Source organism: Orcinus orca, chromosome 11 (assembly GCF_937001465.1).
Source record: "Orcinus orca chromosome 11, mOrcOrc1.1, whole genome shotgun sequence".
Lineage (NCBI taxonomy): Eukaryota > Metazoa > Chordata > Mammalia > Artiodactyla > Delphinidae > Orcinus > Orcinus orca.
In genome coordinates this window covers 58122812-58140143 of record NC_064569.1, presented here as the reverse complement: position 1 = coordinate 58140143, position 17332 = coordinate 58122812, and the positions used below count along the sequence as shown (strand labels likewise).

Here is a 17332-nt window from a genome sequence, read left to right as displayed (position 1 = left end):
TAAAATTAAAAAAATTATTAAAAATAAAAAAAAGTAAAACGTAATGAAAGAAAAGAAGAAATGGAAAGACAGAGCGCTAGGACAAATAGTAAAAGCAAAGCTATACAGGGCTTCCCTGGTGGCGCAGTGGTTGAGAGTCCGCCTGCCAATATAGGGGACATGGGTTCGTGCCCTGGTCTGGGAAGATCCCACATGCCGCGGAGTGGCTGGGCCCATGAGCCATGGCCGCTGAGCCTGCGCGTCTGGAGCCTGTGCATCCAGAGCCTGTGCTCCACAACAGGAGAGGCTACAGCAGCGAGAGGCCCATGTACCACAAAAAAAAAAAAAGCAAAGCTATACAGACAAAATCACACAAAGAAGCACACACATACACACTCACAAAAAGAGAAAAAGGAAAAAATATATATATATCTATATATATATTTAAAATAAAGGAAGAGAGCAACCAAATCAATAAACAAATCTACCTATGATAGTAAACTCTAAATACTAAACTAAGATAAACATAAAACCAGAAACAAATTAGATGCAGAAAGCTAACCCCAAGTCAACAGTTGCTCCCAAAGTCCACCGCCTCAATTTTGGGATGATTCGTTGTCTATTCAGGTATTCCACAGATGCAGGGCACATCAAATTGATTGTGGAGCTTTAATCCGCTGCTCCTGAGGCTGCTGGAAGACATTTCCCTTTCTCTTGTTTGTTCGCACAGCTCCTGGGGTTCAGCTTTGGATCTGGCTCTGCCTCTGCATGTAGGTCGCCTGAGGGCATCTGTTCTCCCCTCAGACAGTACAGGGTTAAAGAAGCAGCTGATTGGGGGCTCTGGCTCACTCAGGCTGGGGGGAGGAAGGGGTACAGAATGCGGGGTGAGCCTGCGGCGGCAGAGGCCAGCATGACATTGCAACAGCCTGAGGTCCCGTGCGTTCTCCGGGGGAAGTTGTCCCTGGATCATGGGACCCTGGCAGTGGCAGGCTGCACAGGCTCCCAGGAGGGGAGGTGTGGAGAGTGACCTGTGCTTGCACACAGGCTTCTTGGTGGCTGCAGCAGCAGCCTTAGCATCTCATGCCCGTCTCTGGGGTCTGTGCTGATAGCTGTGGCTTGCGCCCGTCTCTGGAGCTCGTTTAGGCGGTGCTCTGAATCCCCTCTCCTCACGCATCCTGAAACAATGGTCTCTTGCCTCTTAGGCAGGTCCAGACTTTTTCCCGGACTCCCTCCTGGCTAGCTGTGGCATACTAGCCCTCTTCAGGCTGTGTTCATGCAGCCAACCCTGGTCCTCTCCCTGGGATCTGACCTCCGAAGCCCGAGCCTCAGCTCCCAGCTCCCACCCGTCCAGGTGGGTGAACAGACAAGCCTCTCAGGCTGGTGAGTGCTGGTCAGCACCGATCCTCTGTGTGGGAATCTCTCTGCTTTGCCCTCCGCACCCCTGTCGCTGCACTCACCTCCGTGGCTCCAAAGCTTCCCCCCTCTGCCACCCCCCGTCTCCGCCCAAGAAGGGGATTCCCAGTGTGTGGAAACCTTTCCTCCTTCACGGCTCCCTCCCAGAGGTGCAGGTCCCGTCCCTATTCTTTTGTCTCTGTTTTTCCTTTTTTCTTTTACCCTACCCAGGTACGAGGGGAGTTTCTTGCCTTTTGGGAAGTCTGAGGTCTTCTGCCAGTGTTCAGTCAGTGTTCTGTAGGAGTTGTTCCACATGTAGATGTATTTCTGATGTATTTGTGGGGAGGTAGGTGATCTCCACGTCTTGCTCCTCTGCCATCTTGAAGGTCTCCCCAGAAAACCAGGTTTTATACTTTAGTTCCACAGTTGATAAACAAGGGTTCCCAACGGCAATTTTATTTTCCTTTTTACTATTCTTAGTATTTTTAGATTGTAGAGCAAATTTTTATTTCAGTTGACCTTCCAATGTTCTCTGGTAGCATGTTTTATCTTTTCCACATAAAAATAAGTAGGAATTTTCTAATGTTTACTAATTACTTGAATTCTTAACTCTAATAAAAAGTCACATCTAAATAATTAGGGTGTGTCCTGGTTTTAAATATGGATCACTTAGCAACAAGCATAATTGTATACAGCTGAGAATAGTTTTAGGATATTTTAAAGAAATCATACTAGGAAAAACACTTCCAGTGTACCCTATGCTCCCAACAGACCCACATCAAGTAGTCAGTCATCAACTTTTGAAGATGTATAAGGGAATGATATGTCATTTTCTGTGTATGGTCCAACATGTATAGCCTTGAAGTATCCATAGGAGACATCAACAAACATCAGAGGAATTCAACATACCAAATAAGAAGTCCAAAAGAGTAAAATATCTTTTTTCTAGCCTTCTACAGCCAGCATTTAAGGTACTGTTTTAATGATTATGTAGATTAATTCACTATACACAGTTCTTTAATAATGGCATTAATTTTGTATGCAGGCAGATTTTATTTTTTAAATGGGTTCCACAGTGATTTAAATTGAAAGTAACGGTGAGAAAAATTTATTTAGCCAAACCCATTATTCAATATTTAGGCTGTTATGGAGCTATGAACTTCCTACAAAATAAGAATATAGATTTCTGTACACTTCTTCTGTTATGTTTGAGCAACACCAAATATGATGGCCACCGGATGGACAGAATCATTACCTGAATTCTCATATCGACACACAGGTGAAATGGTGAAACAGAGCTCCTAGGGCATGGGGAGGGGGGCAGGGTGGGCAGAGTCCCAAATTTGGGATCAGACCAATAGAAGTTTTTCTTGCAGCCCTACCACTTGCTTACTTTTTACTCTGGTAAAGTTACTTCATCTCTTTAAATCTAAATTTACTTTATTCACTTGGAAAAATGGAATTATAATACCTTGCTTTAGGGTTGACATGAAAATTAAAATAAATGCATATTTATTGTGTAGGCCATTGAAATGAGGAGAAAGTTCTTAAGAGGCATGACCTGACTTAATCTGACTAACGCAATACAGTAACATGTAAAAAGTGCCTAGAACACCATGCTGTTATAAATGTTAATGATCCTAAAGAATCCAACGGATTCTTGTTATAAATTTAATACAGAGAGTGAATTCTCTAGGCTTCCCTTATATCACCCTTCTCTAAGTACATATTTCTATACACTTGCATACTATGGGCTAAAAGAAGTTTTGTACCTTACAGAAATTCTAGCACACTGGCAGAAGAACTTATGTACAAAAATGTTCACTGAGCATTGTTGTTAATCAATGAAAATCAGAAAAAAATTAAAATGTTCATTATAGGAGGATGACAAATTTTGATATATTCACTCAACCATTCTATTCAGATAAACCACAAAAACAAAATTTTAAGCAAAAAATAAAATAAAGCTACAGAATGATATCTATAATATAAAACCACTTATATGAAATTTTAAAGCATGGAATGTATTGTAAATAGATTTATACTTAATAATTAATAACATACTTAATAATTGTGTGATAAGGTGCATGGAAATGGCAAAATCCAAATTCAGGGCAAGGCAGGAGGTAGGAAGCAAGGCAATGAGATCAGGCAGGTGTCCAAAGAGGGCTTCAACTCTATCCAATATGCTTTACTTTCTCAAAAAACAAATTAGACTGGAGCAAAGATGGTAGAATGTTTAGATTCTATAGAGCTGGCTAGTAGAAGTTTATTATATTATTCTCCACATTTTCTGTATATTTGAAATATTTTACAGTAAAAAGAAGCTTTACGTAAATAAAAAGAGGCAATTTCCCATAACAGACAATAGTTGTTCCAGAGATACTCAGGCGATGAAGAAGGACAGGAATGGCAGGGGTGGGGAAGTGATTAAAGTAATAAGAGGGCTGGGTATAGAAGAGAAGCTCCTCTCTGACTCTGAAACCAGGAAGATAATTTTCCTTCCAAGGATTAAGGAAAGAATTCAGCTATGTAAGTTGTGAAGAGAATAGAAATGATTCATTGTTAATTCAGAAATCAGTGTACATTATCCAGAAACAACATTAAGCTTGAAATACTTACTACAACCCCGGTCTTGGTGGTAGTTTCTCTGTATGTGAAGTTGCAAATTGCCCAGGCTAAATAATACGTGGACATGAGAGGGGTCTGTGAAAAGTGATCCGTAACCCATCCATCTTCCTCAAACACGGAAGTTTCCACCGGCATATTGGATAAAGATAAATAGGTTGCTTGATGCTTGATGCTGATTTTGAAAGTAGCCTTGTAGATTGGCTCATCAAAACAAGGAAATGCCTTTCTGGCATGTGTAGGCGAAAACTGTGTAACGCCAAGGAACCTGGAAAAAAGAAAATGACATTCTCAATTACATTTGTGGCTTGAGTTAAGTTATAACCACTATATATGCTTCTGCTTATAAAATAATATGCTTGAGCAAAATTACGAGACAGTTTTTTTCTGAATCAAACTTAAGTGCATGAATAGCATGGAAGCATACTTCATACATATTTCCGCAACAATGAAAATTCTTCAGGGAACTTTTGTCTCAACTAAAGGAAATTCTCTAAACCCAGAGCCATGCTTATTAGACAAAATATTACACTTTACAGAAAAACAACTCATCATCATATTGGCAAGTACTGGAAAATAATGGTTCTCCTTTTTGGCATGCCTCAGTCTCCTCTCCGAAACTGTACAACCAGTAAAGACAACGAAATCAAAATCCAAAACTTGTCATCAGATACAAGTAGGGCATAGACCATCACTGAGAAGCATCTATGTCCTCAAATCTCAGGCTCAAATGGCCTGATTTTGTTAAGGAAAAGCATTTTGAAATCTGACAAAACTTGGTCTGCATTCTGGCTCCACAACATTTCTTAGCCGAATCATCTTGGACGATTACTAAATTTCCCTAAGGTGTACATGTTCATTGCTTAAAAGGAAATAATCATGCCTAACTTAAAAAGCATTGTAAAGCTTAGTAGAATGGAAAAGGGGATGTAAAGCACCTATCACTGTGAATAGATGAACAGCACCCAGAAGGCAGTTAATAAGCAGCAGCCACTGATTCACAATATCTTCAACCTTTCCTGGAGTGCTATAATATACATTTACATAGAATAATCCAGATACCGTTGGTTTTTACCACCCATGATATATATTTACTATATAAATTATATGTTAATATAATAAAGTAAATTAATAAATATCTATATAATAAATACATCAATGTGTACACATATATATATAAAATATTTAATGCCCTCAAGTTTTCAGATCAAGCTGCAAAGTTGCATCTCATTGAAACTCCAGAAGCACCCTCTACATTCTTTCACTGTTATGGTTACAAATCAAAACACTCAAACTAAGTACTTGAAAAAGGACACACTTTTAACTTAAAAATGGGGCCATTATTTATGAAAACATTCATGACATAAATTAATTAAACTTTTAAATATGATATTAGTTAAAACTGGACATAAGTCAATAACAGACCCTTCATAAAACATTACTGAGTGCTACAAGTCATTTCTTTAAAAGGCTCTTTCCCCATAGTAGTTCTGCCACCCCTCCCCTCTCCATCATCCACAGTGTTCATGGTTAATCTCACATGGCACACTTTCCCGCTGAGCCAAAACTTGGCCTTAAAATTATTCTCAGCACAGCACTTCAGGCAGTTACTACCGATCAGTAGGTGTTGACATGTGTATTGAATCTTACTGGCTATCCCTGGCTCAAACCATGAAATGTAAATGTTTATACTTTTTTAAAATTATGAAGCTTACATGCATTATTGAAGGCTTACTTTTTAAAAGTTTAGTTTTGAAACAGAGAAAACTAAAACAGAGAAAAATAAGTTTTCAAGATTAATTGTATATTTATTCTGAGAGAGGGGAATTGAGAATTACCTTGAAATAGTACTGGGCTGCTGCATACCAGGCTTGGATAAATCACTTAACTACCTGAGTCTATTTTTTCATTAGTAGAAGGAAAATAATATTTTCTAGGCCTCCCTTACAAAACTGTCGAGATGATAAAATGGGGTAATGTATAGGAAAGAAGTTTTAACTATAAATCTTCAGAAAAATATAAGGTTAAAGTTGGAAGCAATCTTAGAAACAAATTGTCCAGCTCTCGTAAATTCCTAAAATGAGAAAGTAGCTCCAGTAGGGTTAAGCGATTTCTCCAAAGTTACACAGGCAATTAGCGCAAAGCCGGGTCTAGAATTCACATTTTCTGTGTATGAGTAAAAGGTAATTTTATTTCAAAAACAGTAAAATTAATCTTTAGCCATAATTTATAAACAATGTTTTAATTTGACTATTGGTAATAAAGGTTCTTCTTTCCAAACTTGCCAGCATCTTGGTAATATTTTTCCTATTTTCTACTGACAGTAATATAGTTCTTGCTTAACGGAGTGTCAGTAACTTTTAATTAAGATGCACCCATTTACAATTTGCACGTGCTTTTGTCTTACATATGTGCTTGAATCTCATCTTTCTTATTAAAATGTCCACTGAGCTTTATATTTCTTTACTGAGGCTATTTAAAAGATACCTATGGAATTTAATATATGAGGAAAAGTGTTCCCTTTTAACTTTCAAGTACCTGAGAAATCCAATTCCAGTCATTGAGCAAATAGATATTGTCTGCTATGTGTGATTTTCACTCTATTAGGTGTGTGGTAGGATTTTTTTTTTTTTTAAAGATATAACCATTTTTGTCCTTAAGGCCTTTGCAATCTACCTGAAAAGGGAAATATATATAATACATAAGAAACAACTAATAATACTAGGAGAAAGTTCTGCAAGAGTTCAACAGAGAGGCTGCACTTAGAGTGTATTAGTCATTAAGTAAAAAATCAAAGGTGTCTTTGGTATTCAGTAATTAAAGGGTAGGAATTTATTAGATGTAGAAGATCTAAATACCTCTGGGCTAATGAGAAATTAATAAACCAAATATTTATGCAGAAGAATCATGTTGTGCTCAAGTCTCTTTTTGCCTCATATAGTAAGTAAATATGTTAGTAAGGCTAGCAATTTAAATAGCTGATTCTCAGAGTTGAAAGGAACTATAAAGATCATCTAGTGACTTTTTCTGCAATTAATATTCTTAATGAATTCCTACACACAGTATATATCTATGCACTGAGGGCCACATATATTTGATAATGTCTAAATGAGGAAATACCAATTTCACAGTCTGGCACCTGAGGACGATTGCAATTGAATTTCAATTCAGTATTTAGCAAATCAAAACAAGCCCCTTGGAAACAAGAGCAGTTGGACTAGATTACACCTAGGGTCTTTTCCAAGCTTGAGATCCTATAACTGAACAAAAATTTAAAATAAAATATTCCCTGAATTTGATGAGATGTTTTTAAAATATTAAATTACGTTACTGCTAAATGGCTTTTTGCTACAAGATCTATTATAACGCATTTGCTTTTCTTAGTCACCATTTTTAAGTGTTCAACGCTGTGGAGAAAATGATAAATAGATGTGCTTCCTTCCCTCAAAGAGTTTATACTCCAATAAAATAAATAAAACATATGCCTAAACAGGTATCGTACAAAAAGACATGACAACGAGGGAAAATGCAGGAAGAAATTACATCTTCCAAAGCAAGGTTTCTCAACCTTGGCACTACTGACTTTTTTTTTTTTTAATGTTAAGTATTGGTGATTCAGTGGTAGAATTCTCGACACTACTTACATACGAGGGTGGATAACTATTCTTTGTCGGGGCCATCTTGTGCTTAGCAGCATCCCTGGCTTCTACCACTAGATGCCAGTAGCACCCCCTCTCTCCCGCTGTGACAACTGAAACGTCTCCGGACATTGCAGATGTCCCCTGGGAGGCAGAACTGACCCGGCTGAGAACCACCAGTCTTAAGAACTGAAGGAAGGCTTTATGGAGGAGGAAGCGTAAATTCCTGGGTAGTAAGGGTCACAGACACATTGGAGAAGTGAGCCAATTGACTACTGGTAGCACAGAAATAAACCTTTAAAAAAGTTTTGCCTCACATATGAAGTTCGCACCCTGTCTGCTCTCTTCCAGGTTCCGATTTTCTCGGAGCCCAGCGTTGCCGTCTACCTCGAACACCTACCTCTCTCACCCTTGATAGTCTCCTTTCTAACAAAGAGAGCCAGTTTCAGGCTCAGTGCCCCCAACAGGCAACAGTGTCTGTTGGATTTCAGAAACATAATCTTGTCTTCGCTGCGTATATTTTATGGTTGCCTTCAACTGGCGGAAGTGAGACTGCTTTCCTGCTTACCGTCAGTAGAAACGCCAGAGACCTCTAGCGAAAGGGATTCGGGGCAGAAAATAATGAGTTTGGTTTCTGAGCAAATTTCAGGTGGAGTTTGAGGTGGTAGCAGTACACCAGGTAGAAAAAAATACAAAAACTTAATTAAAAATAGAGAACATTTTAATATAGAGTAAGGATGTGAAATACCTATGTAAATACGGCAAGAAATAAAACAGTAGGAGGCTGAAGGTAATGGGGAAGAGATTTTGTCGTCTATTTTTCTCCTGCTTTTTCTCAAACAAAATCATTTGTATCTTTTAAGGAATCCCTCTATTATCATAAAAACATTCCACCTCCAAAAGTGACATCCTGGAAGTGTTATTCCAAGAATGTCACTTTAGCATAACTAGAAAAATATGAATAATATACATGTATTTTAATGCTCTTCCATCTAAAATAAATTACTTGATTTCTCAACAACTTGTCTATTTGACATTTTGGTTGAGCTAAGAAGTAGAGCTTAAAGCTCTATGTTGCCTCTTAAGGATACAGAGAATTGATTTCTTCTTATTTCTGCGGAAGTTCAACTAGGCAAGCTACTTGTGTCAAGTCATTATAAGATTCAGCAGAAGTAATGCATTAACGTTGGTTGATATTGCCGACAAATTACAGTATATGATACAATTTCTGTTCCATTATTTTCAGTTTGCCTTTTCATCAGGTTAAAATATGCAGAAGAAACAAACATTTGCATAACACTGCTAGTATTCAGATTGATTCATGTTTCATTGCAGAGCCCACCAAAACCAAGAGAACCTCAAAAATGGCAAGGCGTTTTTGAGAAGTTTCCATTTTGACCACATCTATGCAGACCACACATACAGCACAGTGAAAAATGCTCTTTGAACTTGCTTCTATCGCAACTGCAATTTGCCTACGGTTGCAATAGTTTAAAATTGGTAATAAAAACTCCCAAGATCGAAAGAAGTGATCCAGTGGATCAACCAGCTACTATTCAACTGTTTCCAGGAACTGAGCAAAGTTACAGGATCATGGAAGTTACACGTCCCATTTAAAGTTAAGGTTGTTAATCAAAATGCAAATTATTACTCAATGACAAAACATTTTAAGCCAAAATGAGTCGTTGTTTAGACTCTGTGTTTTTATGTACTTCAATGAGTCAGTAAAACTCTGCCATTTCAGAAGAGAAGTGTTCCTGCTGAACATTCAGTGCTATAAGCAAGCACGTAGTCTATTGTTTTTTAAATAACCATTCTAGTAAACTAAAAACATAATGCAATAATGCCAGCAAAATATATGTAGGAAGTGGTGCACATGTGAATAATCGTGTTATAAAAACAGAGCATAAAATTCATAATTGTTTTCATTTTTATACACTACTGTTATCGAAAATGAGCACTGAGTACTTGATCACCATTGATGAAGAGTATTACGAATGCACTAAAATTACTTTCCTGTGCCATAATATTAGGTTTTCATAAGAATAAATAAACTAGTGTCTGCGATTCATTTCTTTAATAGTGGAAAGAGAAAAAGTATTATGTAAGTATTATAAAGTACTACTACTGGTGGAACTCACAAAGTCTTGAAAACAGTATCTAACAACTGGTGTGCCTTTCCCTTGGTACTTGGAGCTTTTCTTTTCCTGTACTAGCTTCCAGTGACAAGGAAGGCACCCTCCTGACCCTTTGGTAGCTGGTTTGCTGACAGAGAGCAGGGCCATAATCAGAGTTGTGAGTTCCTTTTGTTTCACACACTCTTCCCACTCCCTCAATCCTCTCCATCTCAGTGTCTGGACCAAGCATGGAGCTTCTCTAGCTGTGAAATACCACAGCCTTCCTCTTCTCTTCCTTCTTCACTGTGGAAGGGCTCTGCTTCTTCCTCTCCCCCATCTTTTGAACTCTGCATAGGGGGGCAAAACAAACAGCAGTGGAAGGGATGTCCACAGTGATCATTTCCCACTGTCTTGCTAGTAAGGGGAAACCTAAGGCAAAAACATTGAGCCTAAATGACCTTGTACCAGCTCTAAGGGTAGATGTCCAGTCATGTAATAGTATAATCGTATTTCATACCCACAAACGTGCTTACTAGTTGTCAGACACCATTCTAAGTGCTTTATTACTTTACTCATGTAATCCTCACAAATAACCCCATGAAAGAGGATATCATTATCCTCATTTTCCAGATAAGAATACCAGACGCAGAACATTTAGGAAACTTGGCCAAGGTCATAAAGCTAATAAACGGAAGAGTCAAGACATAAATCGAGGCAGTCTGGTTCCAGAGTCCCTGAACACACACACACACACACACACACACACACACACACACCCCTTGCCACCCAGCAACACAACTAAAAGTGGCTCGCTTATTCTTAAAGAGATAAAAAGTAACCAACAGTGGCAATTTTACAACTTGATTCTTTTTCCATCCTATGATTCCTTTTTTTTTTTTTTTTTTTTTTTTTTTTGAGTGTGTAGTCATGAGGAAAGATCCGAATACTTAAACTAAAACTTCACCCGGCAAATCAACACAGGTCTGCACTGGGAGGAATCCATTCTCCCCTGTCTCTGCACAACTGTTGCCGCCGGAGCTCCTTAAACCCTGGGGCCCCTTGTTTATTCAGAGACTGAGAAGGCACACTTGGAGGCAAGGAGGGCAGGAGTGGGGAGCCTGGGACCCTCCCCCTCAATTCAGCCCCACTCAGTAAGATCTTGTCAGTCTTATTTCACTCTCACAGCCCACTCACCAGCATCCAGCTGTGCCTGTCTGTGAATCATTTCAGATTGTCCAAAGAACTGGGAAGGGCAAGAAGTGTTTTGCATCTTTATATTCTCTCAAGTCCTATGTAGCAAAATTCTGTTGGAGAGAGCAGCCACTCTCTAGTGGCAAAAAGCAGGATTGCATGGGTCTTTGAGAAACTCTGGAAGAACCCAGCCACTACTGTAAGTTTGAAAGGATATACAGGACACACAAAGAATTAAAAGGACGATAAGGTGATGATCATGGCTGGTGGGTAGGAGGATGAGCCTGGGGCTATGGAGGGATGCCCTTCTTTACAGACTGTCAAACACTTATGAGTTAAAGGTAGACTATTTCTTCTTCACTCTTTTTATACCATTCTTTACAGTCATGCTTAAAGAAGTGAGTCCTATTCTTAAAGAGACAAATATCTTTATGTCATCATCAAATGTCATCATCCTCCTCAAGCAAACCTAAACTGTTGCCCTGTACTGTTGTCTCAAGCCCAACCACATACACGGTGGCAAAAACTGATTTGAGGAAATAAATATGTTATGCAAATCCAACACAGGGAAACCAGTCACAGGTCTATCTTTGCTTGAAAGAGATCCAGAGCATATAGGCCCTGTTTAGAGTTGTTTTGAATAAATAAAAACACAGGCACATTAATTTAACTCTTTCAGAAATAAGGTATACTCTATTACTACCCAAGGTGATCAAAAGCACAGCAAGACAAACACCAATTGTATGGATTTTCCTCCCTGAATAAGTGATTATTAAATGGTCCAAACTTTCTTTCCCCCAATAGTTTCTAGATTTAGTTTACTGGTGGCATTTTGAATTGTGACCAAAATCCAACACTGGACTCAGTTTGGCCATATGGTTATGTATGCAGTGACAAGAAAACAATGAGCTAAGTCCATTAAGGAATCACATAAAAAGTTTTCAAAGAAACAAACCATTCTCCCAGATTTTTCAGTTCCGAGCCCTCTTTAGAAGGGCAAAAAGCCATTTACTTCAACTTGCTCATATAGAGATATCTCCTCAGCAGAGTAAGTGGAGAAATGGGGCTGCTTTCAACATAAAAACAACATGGTGGTTTTCTTGTTTTTATTAAATACCATGATTATTAATTCACTCCAGAAAAAGTACAAGGCACCAAACCATGTATGCTGATACCACAAATGATCAATGACTACCCATAAAATCCTCTACGCTCTCCACAAAATTTTTGCAAAGGAGTTGTTGGCAATTCTCTTTGAGAACCACAATTTTATCTTCTCATTTTACTTGGAGATCATGGTTTCTCTCTAAATAACCCTTGACAGAAAAAGACCTCCTTTTTTCATCCTGTCTTCTGTCACTGTGGCATGTCACAGACCCAAAGTTTGTCACAGAAAAACAGTCTCCCTTTTGAAAGTGAATAAAATGTTCATTTACTTTGGGTAAATTTCCTCTTTCAATCCGGCCATCTGGATCTAAATTAAGGTACCCTACTTTGAACATGGGTATGCTCGCCATCTGGCTGCCCCAAAGCGGCAATTACTTCAGGTAAAGGAAGACTTTGCCTAATTCTAAGCAAGTATATTCTACTATAGCATATTATGGCATCTGCCTGCTGCCCACCTACCTGAGGGACAAGGGAGTATATATTGCCTAACAGAGGTAATTTACTCTGCAATTTAATCTGCTGTGTGTAAGCATTTCAAATTTAAGAGAATTATTTTTAATATTCAACAAGTGGTGAATTTCCCTTTAGCCAAATGATTAACTGAGAATAAAAGATGTGCCTCAAGTGGAGAAGCCTCAGGTTCTAACCGGGAGCCTGTCTTCCAACATTTATTTTAATATGGGAACCGGGAGAGGCAAGTCTGTAGAACAAAACCAGGGAAGCTTCAAAGGGTCAAAGGCATACAGCACATAGTGAAGTCTAATTTTGCTGCCTGACCCAAAGTACATCTCTCAGACTTCTGAGGAGCGAGTCAAAGAATCAGATTGATTATTAACAAGTTGTTTCCACATAGACTAAGTAAGGTAGACTGAATGGTAGTATTGATCTTTTTCAATATTTCAGGTTGCTCATTGTGACTCCCCATTGCCAGATTAAATATTTATTTTCATTCCAGAAATTATCTGATAAATTGGCAAAAATTCTGACTAACTAAAGACCAAGATACGTAATCACTAATCAAATGAAAATTTAGAGTTTGCATATATGTCCTTTTGGAATGAAGGGGAAAAAAGAGGAACAAGTACTTTCTCTAAGAGGCTGTTTAGAAATAAAATCATCCTGGGATCTCCAGAAACAGCAAATTCTGCACAACTATTGGGATGCAGAGTTTAGCCACAGGTACACTAGGTTAAACTCTCAACCATCTTTGGGGAAAACTGAACGAGAGAGTTTGAATACAAATATGCACTAGGGTACAAGAAATCAGTTATAGGTCAAGCGGGAACATCTGGTCTTTTTAAGAGTCCTGTTCATTTGAAAGCACTGACCAAAACAAGCTCAGTTCCACCAAATGTATTTTGGCATGGCTCAAAAAACAGGACTTTCTGGAAGTATTTATTTCACCACAGCAAGATTTATCAGTAATGATATGCAACTCCCACTACTGACATTTTGACATAACATGCAAATGTGCCTTCTATGCTTTTCCCCCAAATTTGATATGATCGTGGATTTTCTTTTTAATCCTTTTAATCTGTATTCTTTAGAATATGTCAGAGAAAGTGGTGGGAGGGGGTTTAAATTATCCACATCTGATCTTAGGAGTTTGAAAGTGAATAATTTATACATTCACTTATAGGAGACTTTAATTATCATACAACCACTAAAGCATTGGACAATTTATTTAGATGAGGCTACACCACAGGACTACTAACACTTTTGTGTTCTCTTATAACACACTGAAATTTCCCTAGCCTCTTATACTATATCAGCTTCTTCTGAGAGCTTCCAGACATCATGAGCCCTGGTCCAGGGATCAGAAAACCAAAATTTGAGTCCCAGCTCTCCACTGCCAAACCTGCTGACCTCAGGAGCCCTGGACTGCTCTGATCCCAAGTTTTCTGCTGTTGTGAGACTCTCTTGAGAACAGGGGAGGCTCTGCCAGTGGCATCATTACTCATCTCCAACCTGCCTCCACTCCTAAGGTTGTTGACTTCATTTTTAAGTTCATTTTGGTTATTCCCTGGCCCTACAGCCATTTAATTAATCAAAGTTATTTTAAATGCAATGGGCTAGGGCAAAAAAGCAAGAATCACTTGTTTATTCATTCAACAACATGCTTGAGAGCTTACACCACAGGACACTCATAACATGAGTGGGCACTCTATGTGCCAAGTACAGAGTTAAGTGCTTTTCAATGCATTTACTCGTGGACACCTGCAATGATCCTATGTGGATATTATTATTATTATTTCCCCAAGTTAAAACTAAAAGTATAGGTTCTGCAGCCAAACTGCCTGAGCCTAAAACCTGCTTTGCTGGCTCACGATGTTACAAGTTACTTGACTTCTTGGTGCCTCCACATTTCCCCATCTGTACAATAGGGAGTGTTGACAGCATCTATCTCATGGGGTTCTTGTGAGATTGAGTTAATACAGGATGCTCATTAAGCACTAGAGGCTGTTATTGTCAGGAATTGGTGACTTAGCTTAATCAGCTTCCTCAAGCCTTCAACACAAGTAGAGTTGCAGCCGAGATTTGAACCCAGTTCTGTTGGACTCTGAAGTCTAAGCTCTAAACAAGCGATGGAAAGCCCCACAGCCTCTCAAATAAAAAAGAAGAAGAAACAGAATACTGCCCAAATCTAAAAAGCATCAAAGGCACTCACTAACAAGGCATTTGAGACTGACGGTTAGCTTTCCCCCTTTCACCGCTGAAGCCATTTCCAGAGGCAGTAACTTGTGAACAAACTGCAGTCACTCTGTGTTAGGAGAGAGCTGGCAGCACAGGCAAGAAGATTTCTCGCTGGCACTGGCCATGGCAGCCGCCAGCACCACCACCAGCCCACCCCCGCCCCCTTACTCTGTCACTGGGACTGGCTTTTACTGCCCAGAATCTCAACTTCCAGTTTTGTAAAACTTCATGGAGCCAGAGCCTATCCAATACTCTGCGCCTTCCAGAAACGGGCATGGTGGGGGAGGGGAGGATCTTGCCCTGCCTGCCCTGTCCTGACATCTAACCGGGATGCGCTGCTGCCCTGGCCTCTGGGGCTCACGAATTTTCCCTCGATGCTAACTAGGCAAGCTTTTGATGTCACCCTGGCCCGACGTCGCTCAGATTACACACTACCCTTTAAAAAAAAAAAAGTTGCTGTGTGCCCCAGGCTGGCTAAGGAACTTTGATGGGGCAGGGGGTCCCAGCCTAGAGAAGGAGTGGCATTTGGCACTGGTGAGACTGGTGAGTGAGTTTGTGGAGTTGGCCGCAGGGAGAGCCCAGGCACCTGGGAGACCCCGAGAGTTCTGGGTGATGGCCATACCTCACCTTCACTTCCTTCCCCCATCCCTCGCTTCCCGGGTATCCGAAGCTAGCCCGGTCCCTGGGTGGCCGGCTGCCCGGCGGTTTCGAACAACCTGGCTGGGTGGGGCGGTGCCGGGCACCGCCTCCCTCCGTACCTTCTCTCCCCATGGAGCACGTAGGAGCTGCGGAAGAAGCCCAGGAGCTCGTTCTCGATCAAGGCGTTGTAGATGATCTTCAGATTGTAATTCCTCTGCGCGTCCAGCGTCCTATTCAGCACCACCACCAAGACCTGGGTTGGCGGGTAGAGGAAAAAGCCGGCCACCGGGACCGCCCCGGCTACCCGGTCCTCGGCCACCTGCACCTTCTCGACCGCCACACGGGAGGCGTGCAGCACGACGTAGCGAGTGGCGTTCCGGCACGAGATCTCCACGTTGACCTCCCCGGAGAAGGTGAAGTTCTCCATGAAGGCGGTGAGCATCAGATTGTAGTGCAGCGGCTTGAGGTGGCCCGACAGGCGCAGTTGAGTCCACGGCTGCCATTGCTGCCGCTCCTCGTCCGACGGCGGCCGGGCGGACGGGGTCTCAGGGTTGGCTTCCCCGCCTGCCCCGGGCTGCGAGGAGTCTCCACCAGCATGGTGGTTGCGCCGGGCCGAACCCGGAAGGCTTTCGTTGCCGCCGCGCGCTGGAAAGCCGGCGGGGCCGCCGTCGGCGCCGGGCGGTAAGCTCGCCCCACACTCGTCGAAGCGCAAGCTGAGCAGCACCGCGAGCATGGTGACCGCGAGCAGCGCCACGATGGACACGGCGAAGGCCAGCACTAGCCGCCTGTGCACAGTGATGTGGCGCTCGGTGGTGCGGGGTCGCACCCCCATGGAGTCCGCCCACGGGTCCGAGAGGCCCCTGCCGCCGGCCCGCAGCGCGGCGTCGTTCTCCCCCATCGTGGCCGCGAAGGGTGAGCTGCTCTTCTTAGCCCCCGCCGCCTCCTCCTCCTTCTTCTTCTTCCTCTTCTTTTTCTTCTTCTTCTTTTTCTTCTCCTCCTCTTGTTCCCCCCGCTCGCCGTCCAGGGCCATCACACCGCCTCCTGCTCCTCCCCCGCCCCCTCCGGCACCTCCCGCGGGGGGCCCACCCTGTCCACCGCCAGTTCAGGCATCAGAGAGCGCACGCGGGCGGAGGGCGCGACGCCAGCTGGGACCCTGGGGAGACTGGCCCAGCTTCTTTTAAGACGGGCTCTGGCCGTAGGCGACAGCAACCTCGGCACCTCCCATCAGCCCCGCCTCTCTCCGGACACGGGCGGCGGAGGCGCGGGGCGGCGAGCTCTGGGACGCGCCCAACTTGGAAAGCGTCTCGCTCGCCCCAACGCGCGCTACTTCTCCGGCGGGCGCCGGGCTCAGGGGCACATGCTGCCCCCGCCCCTGTGCGCCTGCGGCTTCTAGCTCGCAGTCCCCTGCGCAGAGCTTTCGCCTCGCTTTCCGCGGGAGCCTTCCCGCGGGTTCTCGGCTGGCAAGTACAGAGAGCGATGGAGAAGGAAGTTAGGGCAGCCGCTTTCTCTCCCCACTCCAGCGGCGGCGTTCAGTCCTCTGGGTGGGATGTGCTCGTAGCAGCAGTGGCGACGGCAGCAGCAGCGGCGACGGCAGCAGCAGCGGAGGCGCCCGAGCCATGCACCCCGCAGGCGGGGACGAGAGGATGGCCGGGAGGAAGAAACCGGGGTGAACCAGCCCAGTGAAGTCCCAGGGCCGCAGAGCTGCGCCGGAAATCTGACCTGGAGAAGCCTTCTCCTCCAGCCTGGACACTTTAAGCAGAGGTGGCGGCATACAGCGTGAGGTTGCACAGCGGACAGTGAGCCTCCCTAGTTACGACGTTGCTCTGACCTGCGGAGATGACAAGTGAGCAGGAAGTGTCCGGCCGGGCCATCCCCTTCAGGTAGATG

The 17332-nt window shown here is 42.5% G+C and overlaps 1 protein-coding gene across 1 annotated transcript in view; it reads right to left on the bottom strand.

Moving 5' to 3' along the window:
* The window catches only part of TRHDE (thyrotropin releasing hormone degrading enzyme), a 408390-nt gene extending 391915 nt beyond the window's left edge, over positions 1–16475 (bottom strand). Inside the window, exons 1-2 of the mRNA XM_004281902.4 lie at positions 15565–16475; positions 3994–4267 (exon numbers count right to left, since the gene is read on the bottom strand). Of these exons, the coding sequence (XP_004281950.3) occupies positions 3994–4267; positions 15565–16475 (1185 nt within the window). The remainder of the gene's footprint in view (positions 1–3993; positions 4268–15564) is intronic.
* Between the last annotated feature and the right edge of the window lie 857 nt (positions 16476–17332).